Raw genomic sequence first — 18,790 nt, forward strand, 5'->3', positions numbered from 1 at the left:
TTTAGACTTAATTGTAAGAGTTTCTACTAATACCTGTAAAAAAAAAAAAAAAAAGTCAAACCTTTTTTTTTTCTTTCTAATTAAAACTTGAGGTATATCGTTTGGTTCGGTGGAGCCAAAAGCCGTCACTTGAAAACCTGAGGATGTAAATCGTTCCACTTCTGTCTGAGCTGCTGCTTCACGCTCTCTGGTCCGAAGATGCAGTCTATGGCCTGCTGAGAGAGCTTCCACACGGCTTCACGACTGAGACCGAATGTGGAAGCTGCAAGCTGGTATTCCTGAGACAAGTCGGTACAAAAGACTCCTTTATCATCGGTCTGTAATGTAACAAAGAGCGCCAGTCATTCATGGTTTTGATTCAATCCCCCCAAGTCACAGTTCCCAATAAATTTCTTTGACAGTGTTCATGTAGAAACTTTGTACATCCACCAACTATGTCATTCTGTAAAAGAGAGCGTACATCTAACCGTGCCTGTGACAGGATATTAATCGTGTGCCCCACCATTTTGTGGTTTGTGTCTGTAGACTGTAGAAAGGAAACGGTAATAACTTTGGCATCAGTATTTGTATGTGAATATTTTAAGGGCTACTCTGCCCTAATTCAAAGAGTACCCACTATGCTTTTCCTTCTTTTCTATTATATTTATATACTGCTGTAAGAGTGACTGGTTATATTAAACATGGTAAAAATAATAAATATGTGCAGGTAAACTGAGGCTTCAGACTGCTCTGAAAGCTCAGTTTTACACCCCCCCCCCCCCACCCCAAATAGCACCCATTGATGTTGATATAGAGAAAGTTATGTCAGGCCCACAGCTCTGGCTTTGAGCACAGAAGCCCCACCCACCTGCTGTTCAAACCCTGGTTTTGCAATGGGCAGCCAATCTGAGCTGTTCCACAAGGCTCAATGCAAACACAATGCTGGAAATGATCATAATGGCTCCACTTTAAGTGTGTAAAAAATGTGTACTGAACATTTAAAAAATAAAAAAAAAAAAAGCACAGACTGAGGAGTAACAGTCGAAACTTACACAAAGTACAGTCGGGTGTCCCAGCTCGTACCAGTATTTGAAATGATGTTTGGAGTAACATGGCACAGTTTTTCCTTTCACATTTGATGTCAAGCAAAGCTCTACAGGTAAACAAAGATGAGGAAATCAGAACCACATCAACATGGCAATTACTGATCACGCAACTATATATCTGAGCCTAGCTGTAGTTTCCTTTTGTGTCACTGATAAGATGTGGACAGACAGATGTGGATATCTGCATCACCCCCTGAGTGGTCCTAAAACAGGAGCAGTGTGCATGCGAGGCATAAATGTGCTAACATTTTAAAATGAACCTCACCTATTGGTATGTTTTTCTGAACCACTTTGTCAACAAGGCTTTGAGATCCACCCACATCAGGATGTAAGAAGGTGCCGTGACCAATTCTGTCAGGAGGAAGACTCAACAGCAAATCTGTCTCATCCAGCTGTGACGGAATCTGCAACAATGTTTTTTTGTAATGACATCATTTTTGTGCATGATGTCACTAAAGCCAAATAACATTTCAAAAAAATGTGTGCTATTCATACTTCTGAGAGGTGCAGCGACAACTTCAGTCCAGAGTTTTTGGCCTTCTGTAGGGCAGGGAGCAGATATCTGCCATGGCCCACCTTAGAATGAAAACTACATTAATGCGAAATATTCTGACACGGTCCTAAAAAATAAAATGATACAATACACCCCCCCCCCAAATTTATAGTTCAATCTAGATAGTATTTATATGAAAGAAAATGAGAGGCAGCATAATAAATGCTCTTTAAATTATCTAGATTTTTCAGACCTTCTGTTTGCAAGAGGCTACCAATCAGAAGCAAGTCTGGTAAAAGGGACAGGATTTAAAATGGATGAATTAAGGAGCTTCACCAAGGCCCGGTATAAGATAAAAAAAGGGTTATTTTAAACTGTGGATCACGCAAAGTTACTCCATTCTGTGACTCCTTAGAAGCTCCATAGAAATTGTGTAATATGACCAATTTAACAACTTCTCTTTGTCACTCTGGAAGTGACCACTCCCATCAGAACAGAAATGTTTCACCACACAATATAAGGCGACTCTTCCTGTTATCGGACAAATAAACCCAAATAATCCTGTAAGTGAAAAAGGTTCATGTTTTTTCCTTTGGTTGGTCACCTGTTTATATGCACTGTGGTGTTGTACTATTGCACCCATTTAACTGTTAGTTAATATAAAGCCTGACAGGCTTTATATTAAAGCATACTCCCAATGTGTCTGACAAACCGTCGGATCGCCACTGAGATCAACTCCCACAACTAAGCCATCAGATGAAAGCATGAACTCCTCAGCCAAATTCACAGTCTCCAAGGCAACTTCCGTCCCATTCCTGCGGTCAATGGCCACCAGAAACCTTCAAGATAAATAACATCAGAATCATACACCGCTGTGGCCAGTGGCACAGCTGTACCTCTTAACATCAAGACAAATCTGTGGACTTTTACACAGCAGCAATGCAGAGTAAACTAACCTGACATCAATGTCCACTCCTTCATCTTTACACTGCTGGATGGCTTTGATGACTGTTTCAATGTAACTCTTCTTTGTCAAACCTACCAAACAAAGATATGAAATCAGTGCATGGTGAAACAATCCCAAGCAGTTTCATGTTCAAGTCTCTTCTTTAATTATTCCATGACAAAATCATGCTGAATCTGCATCTGGTAGTGGTGGTGGTGTACAGAAGCACAATTACAAGAACTGTGTTCCTGTCCAAAAATGTATCAACTTAACTGTATGATTTTTCTCTATTACTATTGTTTCAGTTGTACATTAGTTGAGTAAAATATGTTTTAAGCAACACTTTTTAATGTAAACACTGACAAAATATTTTCCATAGATTGCTGGATTCAGACCTTTCCAGCAAACCCTGGTTGGTATTTCTGCAATGGTCCCAACCAGAACTGTCTTTCAGGAACTCTTTGCCAACCGTCACATTCATTTTCGGATCACTCACAGCTTGGATTATGAAATAAAAAGTTCAAGTGTAGCATCTCCCATTCAACTTGGCATTACTGATTGAACTTTTTTATGGGATGTTCCACAATATCTGTAAGTAACTTTTACACCATTTTTTTTTTATACAAGAATCCATTTTATGTGGAAGAGACCCAAGAGAATTAAAAAAAAACAAACATTGCCATGCATTTATTCTTTAAGACTATTCATCTGATTTGAGAAGTTTCATGGTATAAAGTACACCTCATACATGGGAATCTGCATTACTAATTTCAACCCTCTATCCTTAAAATATGGTAGTGCAGGCCACACTCTCAAATTTTCAAGCAAACTCAAGCTCTCAGAATTTGATGTTGAACTTCAGCTACACTTTGAAATTTCATATTCCTGAAATCACGGTAGCAGATATTTGGCCTAAAACATCTGACTGACTGACTGACTGACTGACTTACAGACACTTTATTAAGATTCCAACAGGGAAATTAACATTCCAGTAGCACCTTTACATTATAGACACAAACACAGCAGCAGTCAATAATAAACAGTAAATAAGTAAGTACATAAATTATAAATAAACATGCAAAAAACAATTTAAAAAATGTAAATAAAAAATGCCAGCGACCACATACACGTCGCGTTGCGGTGCGGGCGGCGCGAATTCGCATCAAGGCCCGTCGCCAATTTGCCTGCGTGTCTTCCCCTGTATATTTCCCCCCATTTCCTGTCTCTCTCCACTGTCAATGAAAGCCGCTGTGGCCGAAAAAAATATTGTCACACATTGTCCGGTATTACTTTATGTTACATTGTGTTTGTGGTCAGGCTCAGGTTGCTGCTCCTTCACACCCTCTGTCCTCCTGTTACCCCTTCTCCCCCCAAAGAGGAGTTGTACAGTCTGATGGCATGAGGGGTGCAGCTTAAGGAATTTTCTAGATATGGCTATTTGAATATGGCTCCATAGAAAACGCTGCTCAGAAAAGGCTTGATAATGTCCCTAACTTCATCATAAAAAATACTTTTATTAGCAAACTAATAACAGTAGAAAGCTAAAGTTTGGCAGCTTTCCTGGAATTTTTTATTTTTTATTTTTAGCGTCGGCTAAAGAAAAAAAAAAAAAAAACTCCTGGGAATGTCTTAACATTTTTGGGAGACCTTCTACTGCACTAGTCCTTACCTGTGTCTTTCTCTTCTCTTGGTGTGCTTCTTAGCTCTAAATATTTGACACCATCAGCTGCAAACTCTCTGATAACATCTGTAGCCACCTGGAAGGAAAGCAAAAACATCTGTTACTGATATCTCGAGAAACACTTAGATTCAAGTAAGTGCAACGGTTTTTCACTCAGTCCTCACCATCAGGATATCCTCCTCCGTGTCCACCAACTTATGGATGACCTTGAAGACCTCAAAACACCTGCAGACATCCAAGCCATGCTGTTTTAATGTTAACCCGTTTAACAATACCTCATTGCCAGTTAATTTTGTCCACTTAAATTCAGCTCATTTGCTTTAATAACGTGTAGAAATAACACGTGCTTAATCTCTGTAACTAACACGTCTTAAAGGCTGCCGGGTTTCATATTAAACTGTTGAATGAATTACAGACGCACTCATCCAGTGTCCTCCGCTGGCCTTTGCCGATAGCAGTCATGCTGCGTTCAATGTTGAGCTGCGGTTTTCGGCTGATGAGCTTCTCGATGGTTTGGGCGCTGACAGAACCATTGAGGTGAGCATGAAGCTCCTGGTCACAGTAAAAACGCTGACGTTAGCATGTAGCTAGCCAACACAAGCATTAACCGCACATACTCGCTATAAACACCTTCAGCTTGCTTACTTTGTAAACATCTGCCGTTAACGTTAGGCAGCCGACTTACCACTTTTGGCAGCTCCCGGTAAAAGACAACATCACTGTCCATCACAAAGTAAAGACAATGCGTGAGCTAGCCTCTGAGCCCCAAGCTGTTTTCTGCTTTACAGCTCGCCCTTGTTTTCAGTCTACATTTTCCCGGAGCACCGCCGGTGCAACCAAGAAATAATCCCCCCCGCTTCCGCATCGGTCAAGGTTCCGCTAAAAACTTGAAGACGAATGACGTTACGTCCTCGTTTCTTTATTTCCTTTTATGGCAGAATTTAAAATCACAAGTATAAATTTGGCAGAAAAACATTATTTTCTAATTTGAGAGAGATTTCACATCTCTAAGTGTGACAGTATGTCATGTTTCCTCACTTGATGGCAATGTTTCATTATTCAGCAACGTATTTGTGGTCATTAAAATATAGTCAGAATATCAAGTGCACATTTCTGAATGGGAAATTTCATATACAACTGGTTCTGTAATATATATGCATTTTAATTTTGTAGCTTGCTTCTGTGGAGCAAATTGCAGATACTCTATATGGCATTCAGGTATTTTTTCCCAACAATAATACATATTAGTTTATCACCTAAATAATTTGTAAACAACTTCAAATACATCCAGTGGAATGGAAAATAACAATATATAATGTATAAGCACAGGGCAATATTGTAGAAATATTCTAAAACTTTTCATATGATTATTTAAAAGTGATGTTAAATAATTGTTCCTCCAGAAATAATAAAAAAAAAAAAAATCAAAAAGATTTTTTTTTTTATTTTTGAAAACGACAGTACAGTACAGGTATTAACATTCTCTTTTTTCTCAAAATTCACATAGTTTGCTTAAATCTAAAGATTTGCATGACAAAATATTTAAGATGTCAAATGAAACTGTTTTTCCTTTTGAACTGTGAGAAGGATCAAAACGTGGTCATAAAACTTTTAATATCATACAACAGAAAAAGATAAAGTTGGATAATTATTATTATTTTTGGTGAAATTTAGTCCTTTAAGCAAAATAATCCAACATTCTTGCAAAACGTGTGTACCTGGTATCATTACAAAAAAAAAAGAGCAACATCTAAAATTGCATTCCTACTTTTGAAGCATCTTTCAATTTGAAACTGATACTATAGATTCACTCAGCTGAGTCAAATTAAGTTACTTTTTACAGGTTCGTGAAATTAAAAAAACGCTGCCGTTATGTTAAGGATATCAATGTAAAGGACAAAAAAAGATGTGAAAACATGCCAAGGCACTGATTCTGAGGCAGCACTGTGTTCTAAGGAAAGACTTGTTGATGACAGTTAATCATTCACTCTGGACAACAAAGTGCAAGAAGACAAGATAAACCTGAGGGCCCCACTCGACTGAGAAAGTTGCTGCAGTCTGAACAACCTGACGTTGGAGAGTTTGCTAAAAAGAACAGCAGTTGTGAAATTTGCCAAATTATACAGTTCTTGTGAGATTTTTTTTTTTTTTTTAAATCCAGGGTTATGGTCTCAGTGGTCAAAATGAAGTAAGAGGATCTATTTTGTGTCTGTCAGATCCCTCATTGTCTTTTTCCCATCCCTTGGGTGATATGCTGAAGCCACTCCTTCAACATCTGAAAACTTGGTCGGGCGGCAGGATCCAGGTTCCAGCACTGTTTCATGATGTTATACACCACTTCAGGACAACCATCAGGACAGTCCATTTTGTAGCCTTTCTCCACTCGAGGCACGACATCCTTTAATGGCTACAGAAAAGAGCAAATCTGACTGTAGAAACTTTTGGTCCTATAAATCTGAGGCTATATCACAAAGTTATTGCTACTGTCACTATTGTCATTAGAATAAGCAAAGGTGTTGCATTGCTATTAAATTAATCTTTTACTTAATCCAAAGCTACTATTCCTGCCTATTTCTTTCCACAAAAACATACTGATACTTACAATTCTTGGGTAAGGGACTCGGCCAAAAGAGTAAATCTCCCACAGCAAAATACCGTAGCTCCAAACATCTGATTTGGTGGAAAATTTCTAATGATAAATAGAAAAACAAACATATTAGGGTTTATTTCACTAGCTTTGGACATGCAAACTGTGCATGGCAAAGCACACAACTCAGAACAGCCAGATGGCAGTGCACCTTTTCTCTCAGTGCTTCAGGTGCCGTCCACTTCACGGGGAGTTTAGCAGTATCCTGAGTGGAAGAGGCCTCCTTGGTCAAACCAAAGTCACTGACTTTAGCCATGTTGTCCTCTGATACGAGGACGTTTCGTGCGGCTAAGTCTCGGTGCACAAAGTTATTGGTCTCCAGATACGCCATGGCTTCACAGACGTCTCTGTGAAAGTAAAAGAAAAAGTAATAAACAATGGGGTCAGGCATGTGCAAAACCAAACTTTCACATGACACAAAAAAAGAAAAGAAAAATCCAACTTCTCTTCTTTTACTGGTACGTTTCCTGACTTTTACTATTCATTGGGAATGGGCCTTTTAATATGTGAAAATGCCCCTTTTATCTGACAGCCATGTCACCTTTAAATATGTGGGCTAGGTGGTCCTTTTAAGAACAATTAGTAAATATTTCATTTTGCATAAAAAAGCAACCACAATCTTAGCTACTGATCTCTAGATTCATTAGATAAAATGTGCAAGTCTATCCTGCTCATTGTGCATAGAATATGCCCCTTTTTACAGCTGAATTTACTACTTCTGTGATCATTAAGTATTGCATAAAGCACAAACATATCAACAGAATAACAGCAGAAACTGTGGTCCACTGCGGAAATACGCACAATGCAAAATGTAGGAGAGCGTCGCCACCAAGTACTGACCGGCCTCTGGAACGTAAATAGTCAACCAAACAGCCCTAACAACAAGAACAACAAAAACATGTTAAATGTTAATATATAGAGTATTCTGGATGCTGGCAAATCACCAGACAGTCAGCCGCCTACCTTGGCCATATACTCAGTAACTATAAAAAGACTCCCGTTCTCCTCTACAATCACTCCAAGCAGCTGGACCAGGTTATCGTGCCGTAGTTGCCTGATGAAGGAGACAAGCAGAAGAGTTATTTTGGTTTCACTTGTGTTTCTAGAAAAGCCCTAAAACAAATATTTATTTTCCTTACGTCATGACAGAAGCCTCTGCAATAAAGGCCTGTGCTGTGGCATCATTTTTGATGCACTTCACAGCTACTTTAGTGCCTCTGTAGTCTCCCACCATGACATCTGGAATGATAACAAACAATGAACTGATCAGTGAAGCCGCGCTTACACAATCCTGAGCCAAAAATGAAACACGAGTGCAACACAAATATTTTTTAGACACATTTCTATGCACCCAAATGCAGCACATAATGCGTGCCATGCTGCTTCACATCTTTATGTGTCTCTGCTTTCATTTACATGCAGGAAATTAAGACTGTGGCCTTTACTATGGAGTCTAAGCTTATTTAAATTAAATGTGAACCATAACCTGCTCACCTCCGAATTCTCCTTTTCCAATAACCTGCTGCAGCTTGAGGTCTTTTCTGCTCAATGACCAGCCACCTGTTCATCATTTAAAGCAAAATCAAAGCTTAGCTGAGACACAAACAAGCTTCTGATCGTCAAAAAAAAAAAATCTACTATGTCATAGCTGCGTGAACTTACTCCTGGAAAATTCGTCCTGAGCAGCCACCGTCCCTTCCTCCAGCTTTGGCTTGATTAGTTTGGTGCAGAGGCCATCAGCATCTTTGGTGTAGTGCTAGAGAAAATAAGAGATAAAATACAACGCACATGGCCTCATGAGAGCAAAGGAACTTTTACAACAGTACCAGAAACTATCAGAACCACATTCAGAGCTTCAAAGCAGCTTTATGATTTCAGAAAAAAATCCCCCTTCTTTTATTTATAGAAAGAAGCCCAAAGCAATCTGAAAAACAACTTTCACTCTTCATCAATCATCTTTCAGAGGATTGGTCTCGAGCGCCTAATGAGCACAGCTGTGGGTTTCACTTCTTGTCTTTGTCTTTCCTACGATGCTTATGGGTTCAGTACACCTGGTGTTGTAGCTGTACATTATGGAAGCACTTGGACCACCTTTGTACAAATCATAAGCACTAAAACTCAGTGAGTAGTGCATCCCAATGACCAATAGAGGGCTGTCTGGTCAAATAAGGACAACGTGGCTGACTGAAAAGCTTCAGTCAGCCATAACTTAATTTACACATACACGTCTACTTTACTGTGCAGAATAAATAGTATGTTGCTATTCAAAATAAGCATTTCACACAGGAAAAGCATTCATTTGGAGACCAAAGCCCTAGTATCTGTTTGAGGTTAGAACTCTGAACCTCAGCATGCTGTTCACTTCCTCTTTGATACTTCCTGTTCATTATATGTTCCAGGAACTGCACAGACTCTCTGAAGTAGAACACAGGGACGCTAAAAACATGCCTACAGTAGACTGATGCTCAATATAGCACCTGAGAAAATACGAGAAACACTTTGTTTTATTTAGAAAACAAAGCCTAGTTTACACCTTACCTCTACAAGCTGCATGAGGTTTTCAAAATAGACTTCTTCATCGATGGTGAGCTTGCCATTGTGGTAGATGATGCGATAGTGCTCCACTTTACCGTCGCAGCTCACACACAGAGTGTAGTCGCCAGGGAAGTTGGTGCTTTCCCGCACCAAGAACAGGCCTGTCTCAGGAGGGTTAAGCAACCGCTCCGCCTGATCCCGAGTTATCTTCCCATGAAACCATCTGGTGGAAGAGGCAGCGAGAAATCAGTACACCCAAAAAACAGATTACCACAGCCACCCCAAATTAATAAAATGTCACACGTGATATGCATGATAACAACAATAGACTGTAGAAGGCAAAAGGACCCAAATCTGCTTGAATCTTCTCCTCTGCATCAGTGATTACAAGGCATTATTAGTTTTAGTAGTAATTTACTTCCTTCTAATTTACCCACTTTGACCCGGTCATTTTTAAAACTTGCTGTTTTAAAGTCGGACATGGTTTGATTTCATTTTTATGCTCTTCTCTTTTTTAGTTTTTATGTTGTTGTTTTCCTTTTACATAAGTGATTTTTTTTCTTATGTACATATTGTTAGTAAAAAAAAAAAAAGATATTTTGCATTTGGAAGCTGACCGCTGTTTAAAACAATTGTAACCCTAACGTCCCATTTCCATTACTGTTCATATACTGTTTCTATTAAAAGCCAGTCTAAGAGTATGAATGTATGCTGGATAGATTACATGTATTATTTTAAGAAGAATTTGTGTTTGTGACTTTTTAAAATATGCACACTGGGGTTTTTAGTGTAACCACTGTATTAATACCCAATATTATAAATATTAACCACATTCTATAAATTAGATTGCTTCTCTAAGCTTTTTCTTACACACTAAATACTGATTTTAAGTTTATCTGGACAGTCCAAGGGAATTTATATCAGACGGGTGTGTTTGCAAATAGGATTTGCAGGTTCCTCGGACTGGCTGAGCGTTCTGTGTTTGTATTTATAAATTTGCCTGATGAAGTTCTAACAAAACTATTCATTCTAAGAGCGCTGGAGCAGATTTTTTTTTAGCAGCTAAAGCTGAAGGTAATAGTATTTTCAACTGGAGTCTTTTTATAGCTCCTGTACTTCCATTTATCCATTTTCCGATAGATTGCTGCTGTTCAAAGTGATGCCTGACATGGTTTTAATGCCGGTCTGACCTTGTGTGGCTGATTATTTTCTTTAGTCTTTGAAAAGTTTTCATCTTTCCTTGTTCAACTGACCTCACAATGTTATCATTAACCTTAAATGGGGCTTTAATGCAAATTAAACAACTCCTGCCATTATCATCCAGATGTATAGATTAGGGTGATTTGCGTATCCACTGTGAGCAGTTTTATAATAGAGGCAGTCACATATTTAAATGTGGCTTTTGGAATGTACAGTGAACGCATTTGCATCTGACTCCATAAGAAAGTTACATTTAAATATTACACAGTAAACCTTGTTGGAAAGCTGAGACAAAGACATTTCTTCACAGAGACAGAAGCAGGTTCCCTCCGAGTTGCAGGGAAAGTTTCGCTGAAGCAGTTTTCTTTTCAGTTCTGTTTTACGGGATGCTTATCCCGTAAAACAGAACTATTTGAGATCTTTATCATTTTACTCTCACATTCATTAGCGGTAATATTTACTGAGAACTACATGCTGTGCGAAAACTGTTCTTCTTTGACACATGTTTAGCGTTACAGTGAACAACATGTTGCTGTACAAGAGAAATGATGCTTGACTAATGCATGTCTGTAAGCATGCATATGCATATTTATGGCCAATCCTAGGCAAGTTATGCTAAAGGAACATCCAATAGCGCACATACACAAAAATCTCACATTATTTTTGTGTTGTTTGGCTGTTAGTTAATTTTGACTTCATGGGGGTATCCAATACATAATTCTGTTCACAAGCAGACTCTAAATAAAGCTGCCATTCATACATATGCACACGCCTGCGGCAGCAAATCCATGACGTGGACAAGTGGGGAGATTTTTGAGATTACTTTAGTCTGAAATAGAAAAGAAACAACAGGAAGCTGTGCAGAGTTCATGCAAACCTGAGGTGGAAGCAGACAGACATGCACTGCAATTACAACACAGCCCAACCAAACTGTGGTCTCCATTCACACAACTACTGTGCCACTGCCACGACAAATAGGCCATCAGTTTTCTGCAACCACATAGCCATAGGAAGAGGGCGAAGTCAAGCTATTTTAAACTTTGCTGCAAACACATTCAAAGATGGTGCAGTGGCAAGAAATAGAAGCAGTGGATACATTAGTTGCTCATAAGAATTGGTGTACTCACGGCATTAGACTCAGCTTTCCCCCAGATTTCACACCTTCCCTTTTTTGGACATAGTTGGCTGGAATCGTTCCCTCGCGACCTGCAGAATTTTTAGCTTTGTACCAGTTGGGATCCTGAAACACAAAATGTTTACTGAGTGGGACTGCGTGGGATCAAATATAAAGTAGAAGCACAGACAAAAATATGCAATATTACCTTTGTCACAACAATGATAGTCAACACATCTCCTTTGTTAAAGGGCAGGTCCTGCTCTGTTGTGCCGTTGAAGTTGTACCTGGCCACACACTCTGTGCCCTGTGGCCATGGGTTCTGTGGCAATGACGGCAGGTCACTATATAGTAAAATAATTTATTTTTAATTTGTGCCTCCAATTTTTGACATGCGCCACTGTCTTACCTGGACCTCTGTCATGGTGAGGCGGTTTGATCCTCTCACAGGTGAGGTCTGCTAGCTTCTACCATTAGAGCTGGTAATCACACACACATGTAGTACCTATGAAAGGAAACAGAAGAGTGAGTAGGATGTCCCCGTTTTACCGATATCGACCTGACCGCAAACAAATTCTCAGGAAGATAATGAATTTGTGGTTTTGCTGTATGGGGGCACACAGTGTTTCAAAGCAAGCAGATCAGCCATTATCACAGCACACAAGAGTAACATCTGATCAGACAGTGCGGGTAAAAATAACTCACTCGGGCAGAAAGCAGAACTAGCAGGTCTTCTTTTTTTAAATCACACTTTCACAACTAGTGCATAATGTTTCCATGACGCAGGAGGACAGTGCAAATGTAAAGAAGCAATTTACTGTTGAATATTTCATACAATGTTAGAAATATAATATAGCAAACATGTTAAAATAAGAGATAAAAAGGCAAAAAAAAAATGCAATCTATTTCATACTTTGCATTTCATGTGAAAACCTAGTTCAGTCTGACCTAAAATAAGACACGCACTGGCTCCCCATCTTAAACTCAATGACTGGGCCTTGTAGGAATCAAGATAGCTCTCTTCCAACCCTGGAATGCAAACTTGTGGTGAGATCTGACCAGGCCCCAGGGACTCATCCAGCCCAGCATTACTTTATGTCAATAAAGCAGCCACTGTGACAGTAACCTTAGGCCTGAGTAACCCCGAGGCCTGTGTTTCCATGATACATGCACAACAAATCAGAGCAGAGGCATCATAGTGAAATGATGACTTACAGATTATGTTGTGCTCCACATCCTCCCTCTCTCTTTACCCCCCCCCCCCCCCAAACCCCACTTCCTCTCTTGCTCTATCAGTTCCCAGGAAGGGGTGGCAGAGCTCAAATGGTCAGTGCTCAGGGAAAATCCTGGCTCTGATAAAACGTCACTTTACATGAGGTCACATCCTTTGACGTGTCCACTGTTGTGTAGGCAACTTCCTGAATGACATCCCTGATTCAGGCTACACCAACTTTGGGGTGGGGTGCTTAGAAACATGACAAATAAAACACATCCTCTACTCTTATAACCCTATTCCTTTTAAGGTGTGTTTCTTCCATTGGAGACATAATCTGGTACATTTTCTGTCACACATTTAAATAAATAGCCCGCCATTTCACTAGAAACCATAAGACTGTCATCACGCTGTACCATAGGGATGTAACAGATGTGGTCCCCTATGGAGTACTGCAGCTGTATTCTGTATCAAGGGACAAAACTATCTGGTCACATTTCCCACACCCCTCAAACCAGCAACAACACCCCCAACTCAGCTCATCCCAGCCCAGCTCTACAATGTGCAGACAGTAAAAAAAGAACAAGAATAAGTGGTCCACAGCAGCTCTTTGAGGATCTAAAAAACCCTGTAAAAACAAACAAATTATTTAGATACACCAAAAAGCTAAACTGTCTCCAGAAAAAAAATCTTTTCATATGAAAAAAAATATATATAGGGAAGTCAGAAAAACACAAACATAATAGCTGATATGATATTTTTACGCAATTTATTGATAAATAATAAACAAAAACAACACTGTAACCATGGTAAAACTTAAACCAGACTAGCTGCATGGGTTGCTCTGGTATGCACATGCTTTTTTTCTTCTGCTGCTCAATCCAAAGCTACCTAAACAAATCTCAGGTCAAATAAGGGCAAATTTCAAAGTCCCTCCTTTATTAAATTTAAAAACAGGGTTTTTAAGTACCCAAGATTACATTTAGTAAATCCTGTTTCTGCTTTGTGGATTTTGAAATACTTGTTATGTATCAGTACTTAATAATTTTTAAGTACTGATACATTAAGTTGCTGGAGGCACACACAAACCTGTCAGAGAATATAAATGAAATTCACAAAGAAAGAAGCCTAATCCAAGTTTAACCAAAAAAAAAAGAAAAAGAAGAGCATCCCAAAAGGGAGGGAGCTAAAGGCATGCTGTCTACAGCCATAAGTACATTCATTATTATATTATTTTCCCCAAAATTTTGAATGGAATAATTTTCTTTGACTTCAGTTATTCTGTGCATTTCTAACAGGTAAGCTGCCACACAGAATCACAGTTTTACAGTCAACTATTTTTTTATGCAGCAGCAGGTTAAGTCCAGAACTCCATCGCACCTGCTGGGACATTTTTATTCTGCTGTTAGTAAAAGTCTGATCTTACATTTAATATCAAAACAGGGGGTTTTTGTGCGTAAACTCAAAGCCAGTATTTTCAGTAGTCATTAATGCATTGTTATTGTGCATGGGGGTGTTTATCATAACTATTGTTACCTCTCCAACTAAAGGATAAGCTTACCTAGATTACTAAATCTGACCATTTTCTCTGAAACCTCTGGTGGTAGAATGTCTATTCATACAGCTGCACTCCATTCTACTCAAGATCTATTTCACTATGAAACAAAAATGAGAACTTGCTGTTGGCACTACAGCGAAAGTCTGGTGCTTGCCAAAGTCGATAAGATTTGTCTAATTTAGGCTATGAATGTTGAAATAAAGTTTTATGACAGTGTATCAAAAATTCTGTGTCATACAGTCCAAACAAAGAGTTTTTTTTTTTTTTTTTTTTGGACAGCTGCAGATTTTTTGTGTTTTGACTCTGAGCATTAGCACATTTAATTTTAAATCTATTAATGAAAACTATTATAAACTACTAATTCAAAGCTTTAATTTTAGCTAGTTTGCATCAATATAAAAATCATTTGACAGATTTATTCCTTTCATATCAGAGCCAAAAATTAATGGGTTCAAAAATAACTGGACATTTTTTCCACTTATCATCAAGCAGCGATCGTAAGTGTAAAACCAAATCATCTTAAGAGCTTTTCAGGGTGAGGAACTGGAATGTCCTTGATTGGCCAGGACAATCACTTGATCTGTGCCTGATTTTGCTGCATTTCTTGTAGTGAAGACCACATTAAAGGCAGAGAGACCACTCAACAAGCAGCTGCGAGAATATCACAAGCAAGATACAAAGAATCCTGAAATTTTAATGGGTCAAAGTGTTTCCCCCCAAATTGTAATCCAATCGTTTTCTTTGACTTCATATGTATCAATTATCCCTGAACACCTTTACTTGAGTGCTGTTAAGTGTCCATATATGTCCAGTAGTTTTTTTAAAGTACGGACCGAAAGGGCAGACTCCTAATCAATATTTCCGACCTTAGATCCATGATGTTGCTTTCATGACTAAAACTGTAATAAAACTGAAAGCCATCAGAAATTGTGGACTGCAGCAGAATATGTCTGAGGGAAGTCCTCGGTGCATTGTCTCATCAAAAGGGGAATGGGCCAACGGGGTCAAGGCTGCCACACAACAGCTCTTTTTTTTTTTTTTAAATTAATCTCTTCTGGGACACTGAATGCATCTCAGCGGCAGGCCACCAGCAGCGGATTGAATGGGGCAGCACTCATTCCGCCACAGAGTCCCACTGACATTTCCAGAGAGCTCTGCGTGGAGCCATGGCTCGCTTTTTTTCAGGAAGCAGCAAAGGGTTTCATTGTGAGTCAGTCAAGTTTCTACTGACCCCGGTCTCATTAGGTCCAACATCATCATCAATCTGTCCAGTGAGCAGCTTTAAGAGCAGCGATCTGACTTGATCTTTAAATTTTATTCATTGTACAGCTTGTGTTTACTGCTCCGATATCATGTGAATTCTACATTAATTGTAGAAAAAAAAAATCCTAATTATGCACATGAGATCAGAGTTGACTGAGGGGAGAGGACGGGAAACCATGTAACTTAGAAAGAAATAACCCAGTCTATTAGTTTAATCTTAAAAAGTGTTTAATGGTGTTGTACTCTGTAAATTCAAAATACAGCTATTATACTGTATAATATTGCATGTTCCTGTCATCAAAAACAATCCCATTGCTGATCAACACTTTTCTCTTTGTCTCAGTCGTAGTTTTTAACTGAACTAATCAGCAGCAGCCTGACTGCACGAAGCAAGACAGGACAAGAATGTAGAAATAATTTCTTTGGCCTAAAATCTGCCACTCCCTCATCTACTTACAGACAATAACAGAGGTGAAAATGTCAGTTGTGCGTGGTGGGAGGACACATTTGCTCATTTTTCATTCCAAAATGCTAAAAAATGACTTTCTTCACACATGGATAGCATTTTAGTCACTCAAGAAAGATCATAAAATGAGAGGGTTAGGACAAATCCAAACGATTTATCATTTACTTCTAAAGCATTAGCAATCTATTGATGTCATTTGTAATAAGGGCTATTTCTTCTGTGTTCAGTTGCTTTAATTTTATTTTGCTGGTAATACATCAATGCATTTAATTATCAAGATGTTGCAGGATTGTACTTAAATTAACAGACTGGTTTATTTAAGTAAAACTGAATCATTCTTTGACTGGTGAGAACCCTGTCAGTGTTACTAAGACTCCTAACCTTTTTCTAAATAAGTGGTAAATGGACTGGTTCTCATATAGTGCTTTTTTACTCGACCACGCAAAGTGTTGTATACAACAGCAGGGGGCTGACCCTCCAGCCTCGGGATGCTCTTCAGTTGCTTTGATACTACTGTCCTCCTAGCAACCCTATTATGGCAGCAGGGAGAGAACAAAACACTTAATTTTCGTCCAAATCCAACAGACATGTGGAGCGGTCAGCAATGAAAAATGTGCAAAAAAAAGAAGGGGTGTATTCCAACAGTTCACCCAGCTGGGCCCAACAACCAGCAGATGTTCCTGAAAAGGAAATCACCTAGCTGCCTCTGGGGCAACAGCTGGACTCCGGGGCAGGGGGACAGCTGACTGAAACAAATGTCTGTAGGATCTGAGAGAGGAAGTGCGCTTCCAGTGGTTGGCCCTGGAATACAGGCCATCATTGTATCACTTTTAATGGCTGAGAGTGTTTTCCTGTGACGCTTTGGGGGGTAAGGTATGTACTAAAAATAGTATCCAGTGTATTATTAACAAACACAAAGCCTAAACTGTGAAAAAGTCGTTTTCAGAGTAACAAAAAGAAGAATCTACAATTATTAATCAGGGGCAATCCCCTGTATTTTGGCACCCAGCTATCACAGTGAACTTTGCATTTTATCGCCTTCCAAAGTTCACACGACGTATCGAGCTTCTTCACACTGCGGAGCTTTTGGTTATGTCGAGTTTTCCAAAGAAACACAGCATCAAAAACAGCATATCAGTAGAAGCTGCGGTGCCTGAACAGCGGATGGACCTTTTATTGCTGCGGCGCTATTTTCATAAATGCAGGCTATTGGTGCAGAGCGCAGCGCAGCGTGCAGTGCAAGGCTGCTGCTCATGCAGCCAGGCGTGACACATTACATTGTAGCGGCAACGCTTTGCTGCGGTTTTACGAGCTTCTCTTCATCCTGTTTCAGCACCTTAATCTTCCTTTACTGCTTATCACACTCTAAACGAAGAATCTTTGCTGGTCAGAGGGGTTTTCTGGTACACCAGCACACACTTAACACTTTGTCCGAAAGGAGGGAAGTCCTGTTTCAGCGAGAGGGGCATCACGCAGAAACAGACCAGATAGATGCTCAGCCAGTTCTCTATTGAAATTTGTTTTTCTGACGTGCACTGATCGCCATTGCCAATTTATAACCGTATGAGGCAGCCTGACAGCCGAACATTTATTAACGGCACTCTGCAACTTGTAGCATGCATGAGTGCAGCCGGCGCAACAAAGCTCCAAATAACTGTCAAAGATCCCAAACTCCGAGACACCAGGGATGAATGCTGCCCTGATTATTACAGTACCAAACATGTTATAACAGCAATGTGGACAGCTGCACACTGCAACTTCTTCTCCCCAGGAAGTCAGAGGAAGCGGTAGAAGTTTGAAGGAGGAGGATGTTAGTAAGGCCACGTCTATAATCAACTCAACTCTCAAAAAAGAAAAAAAAAAAAGGACATTTCACCGTGAAGTTTGGATAAATTATCAGTGCCCACTCGGCACCGCAATGGATCCTAAGATTTATCGCCATCAGAGCTGCCCGCTAAAGTACCTACTTTAAAATAAACCGCACACTGCCTGTATTTTATTTATTTTTGCTAAAGTCAGCTCCATCTCTAACTTTACACCTTACCTGTTTGCAGGCAAAAAGCAGATTTGAGGCGGCAACAGGTGATCCCGCTACTTCCCGACGTTCGCTTTCACCTAAGAGACAGCGCACAGTTTGCCATTCACGCGATAAATAACCGACAGTCGCTGCTGAAGCGCAAAACACATCCAGTCCTGATGAGGAAGAAGTGAAAGCCGTCTCAGGTGACCAGAAACTTCAACAGCACCAAACTCGATAAAAACCAATCAGCAGGGGGTTCCGGAGCGTCTCCTGTCAACTGGATTTACAAAACAGTCCTAGAAATTTTAAAAAGCTAAAAAATAAACAAACAAAAAAAAAACTTTTCTGCAGATGTATCCCTGCTGTCTGCGTTACCCTTCAGTTTAGAAGGAAAAATAAGACACCCCACAGCGATAAATTTTACTCAGTAAAACCGCAGCGAGTAGTTAAAACCGATTAAACTTGATTTGAGTGAGCTTCGTTCTGCTCTACTCCTTTTTTCGCCGTCACATTCAAGTTTTTTTGCCCCACCTTGCTTCTGGAGTGCACATGCGCGTTGATGCCAGCTA

The 18,790-nt window shown here is 39.6% G+C and overlaps 2 protein-coding genes across 2 annotated transcripts; both read right to left on the bottom strand.

Annotated features, from left to right (window-relative positions):
- Positions 1-5,053, bottom strand: mapda (N6-Methyl-AMP deaminase). Its single transcript, XM_030732044.1, has 10 exons — positions 4,891-5,053; positions 4,627-4,757; positions 4,370-4,430; positions 4,194-4,281; positions 2,535-2,616; positions 2,291-2,417; positions 1,581-1,661; positions 1,351-1,489; positions 1,032-1,132; positions 1-317 (listed from the first exon to the last, which is right to left on the bottom strand). Exons 1-10 carry the CDS (start codon positions 4,930-4,932, stop codon positions 126-128), a joined length of 1,044 nt encoding a protein of 347 aa, XP_030587904.1. The 5' UTR covers positions 4,933-5,053; the 3' UTR covers positions 1-125.
- A 106-nt stretch (positions 5,054-5,159) lies between these two features.
- On the bottom strand, positions 5,160-18,740 carry LOC115782352 (tyrosine-protein kinase CSK-like). The gene is made up of 13 exons (XM_030732488.1): positions 18,246-18,740; positions 12,111-12,206; positions 11,910-12,023; positions 11,715-11,827; positions 9,391-9,610; positions 8,515-8,608; positions 8,347-8,412; positions 7,992-8,091; positions 7,816-7,906; positions 7,654-7,727; positions 7,004-7,199; positions 6,808-6,894; positions 5,160-6,612 (listed from the first exon to the last, which is right to left on the bottom strand). Exons 2-13 carry the CDS (start codon positions 12,123-12,125, stop codon positions 6,427-6,429), a joined length of 1,356 nt encoding a protein of 451 aa, XP_030588348.1. The 5' UTR covers positions 12,126-12,206; positions 18,246-18,740; the 3' UTR covers positions 5,160-6,426.
- Between the last annotated feature and the right edge of the window lie 50 nt (positions 18,741-18,790).

The sequence above is a fragment of the Archocentrus centrarchus genome, chromosome 6, assembly GCF_007364275.1.
Source record: "Archocentrus centrarchus isolate MPI-CPG fArcCen1 chromosome 6, fArcCen1, whole genome shotgun sequence".
NCBI lineage: Eukaryota > Metazoa > Chordata > Actinopteri > Cichliformes > Cichlidae > Archocentrus > Archocentrus centrarchus.

Coding starts and splice junctions, on each gene's coding strand:
- mapda (XM_030732044.1), bottom strand. CDS start 4,932: ATGGACAGTGATGTTGTCTTTTACCGGGAGCTGCCAAAAGTG. Junction 2,418..2,534: donor GGAGTGGACATTGATGTCAG/GTTAGTTTACTC, acceptor TTTATCTTGAAG/GTTTCTGGTGGCCATTGACC. Junction 318..1,031: donor GACACCCGACTGTACTTTGT/GTAAGTTTCGAC, acceptor GTTACATTACAG/ACCGATGATAAAGGAGTCTT.
- LOC115782352 (XM_030732488.1), bottom strand. Junction 7,728..7,815: donor TTACTGAGTATATGGCCAAG/GTAGGCGGCTGA, acceptor TCTTGTTGTTAG/GGCTGTTTGGTTGACTATTT. Junction 6,613..6,807: donor GAGTCCCTTACCCAAGAATT/GTAAGTATCAGT, acceptor TCTTTTCTGTAG/CCATTAAAGGATGTCGTGCC.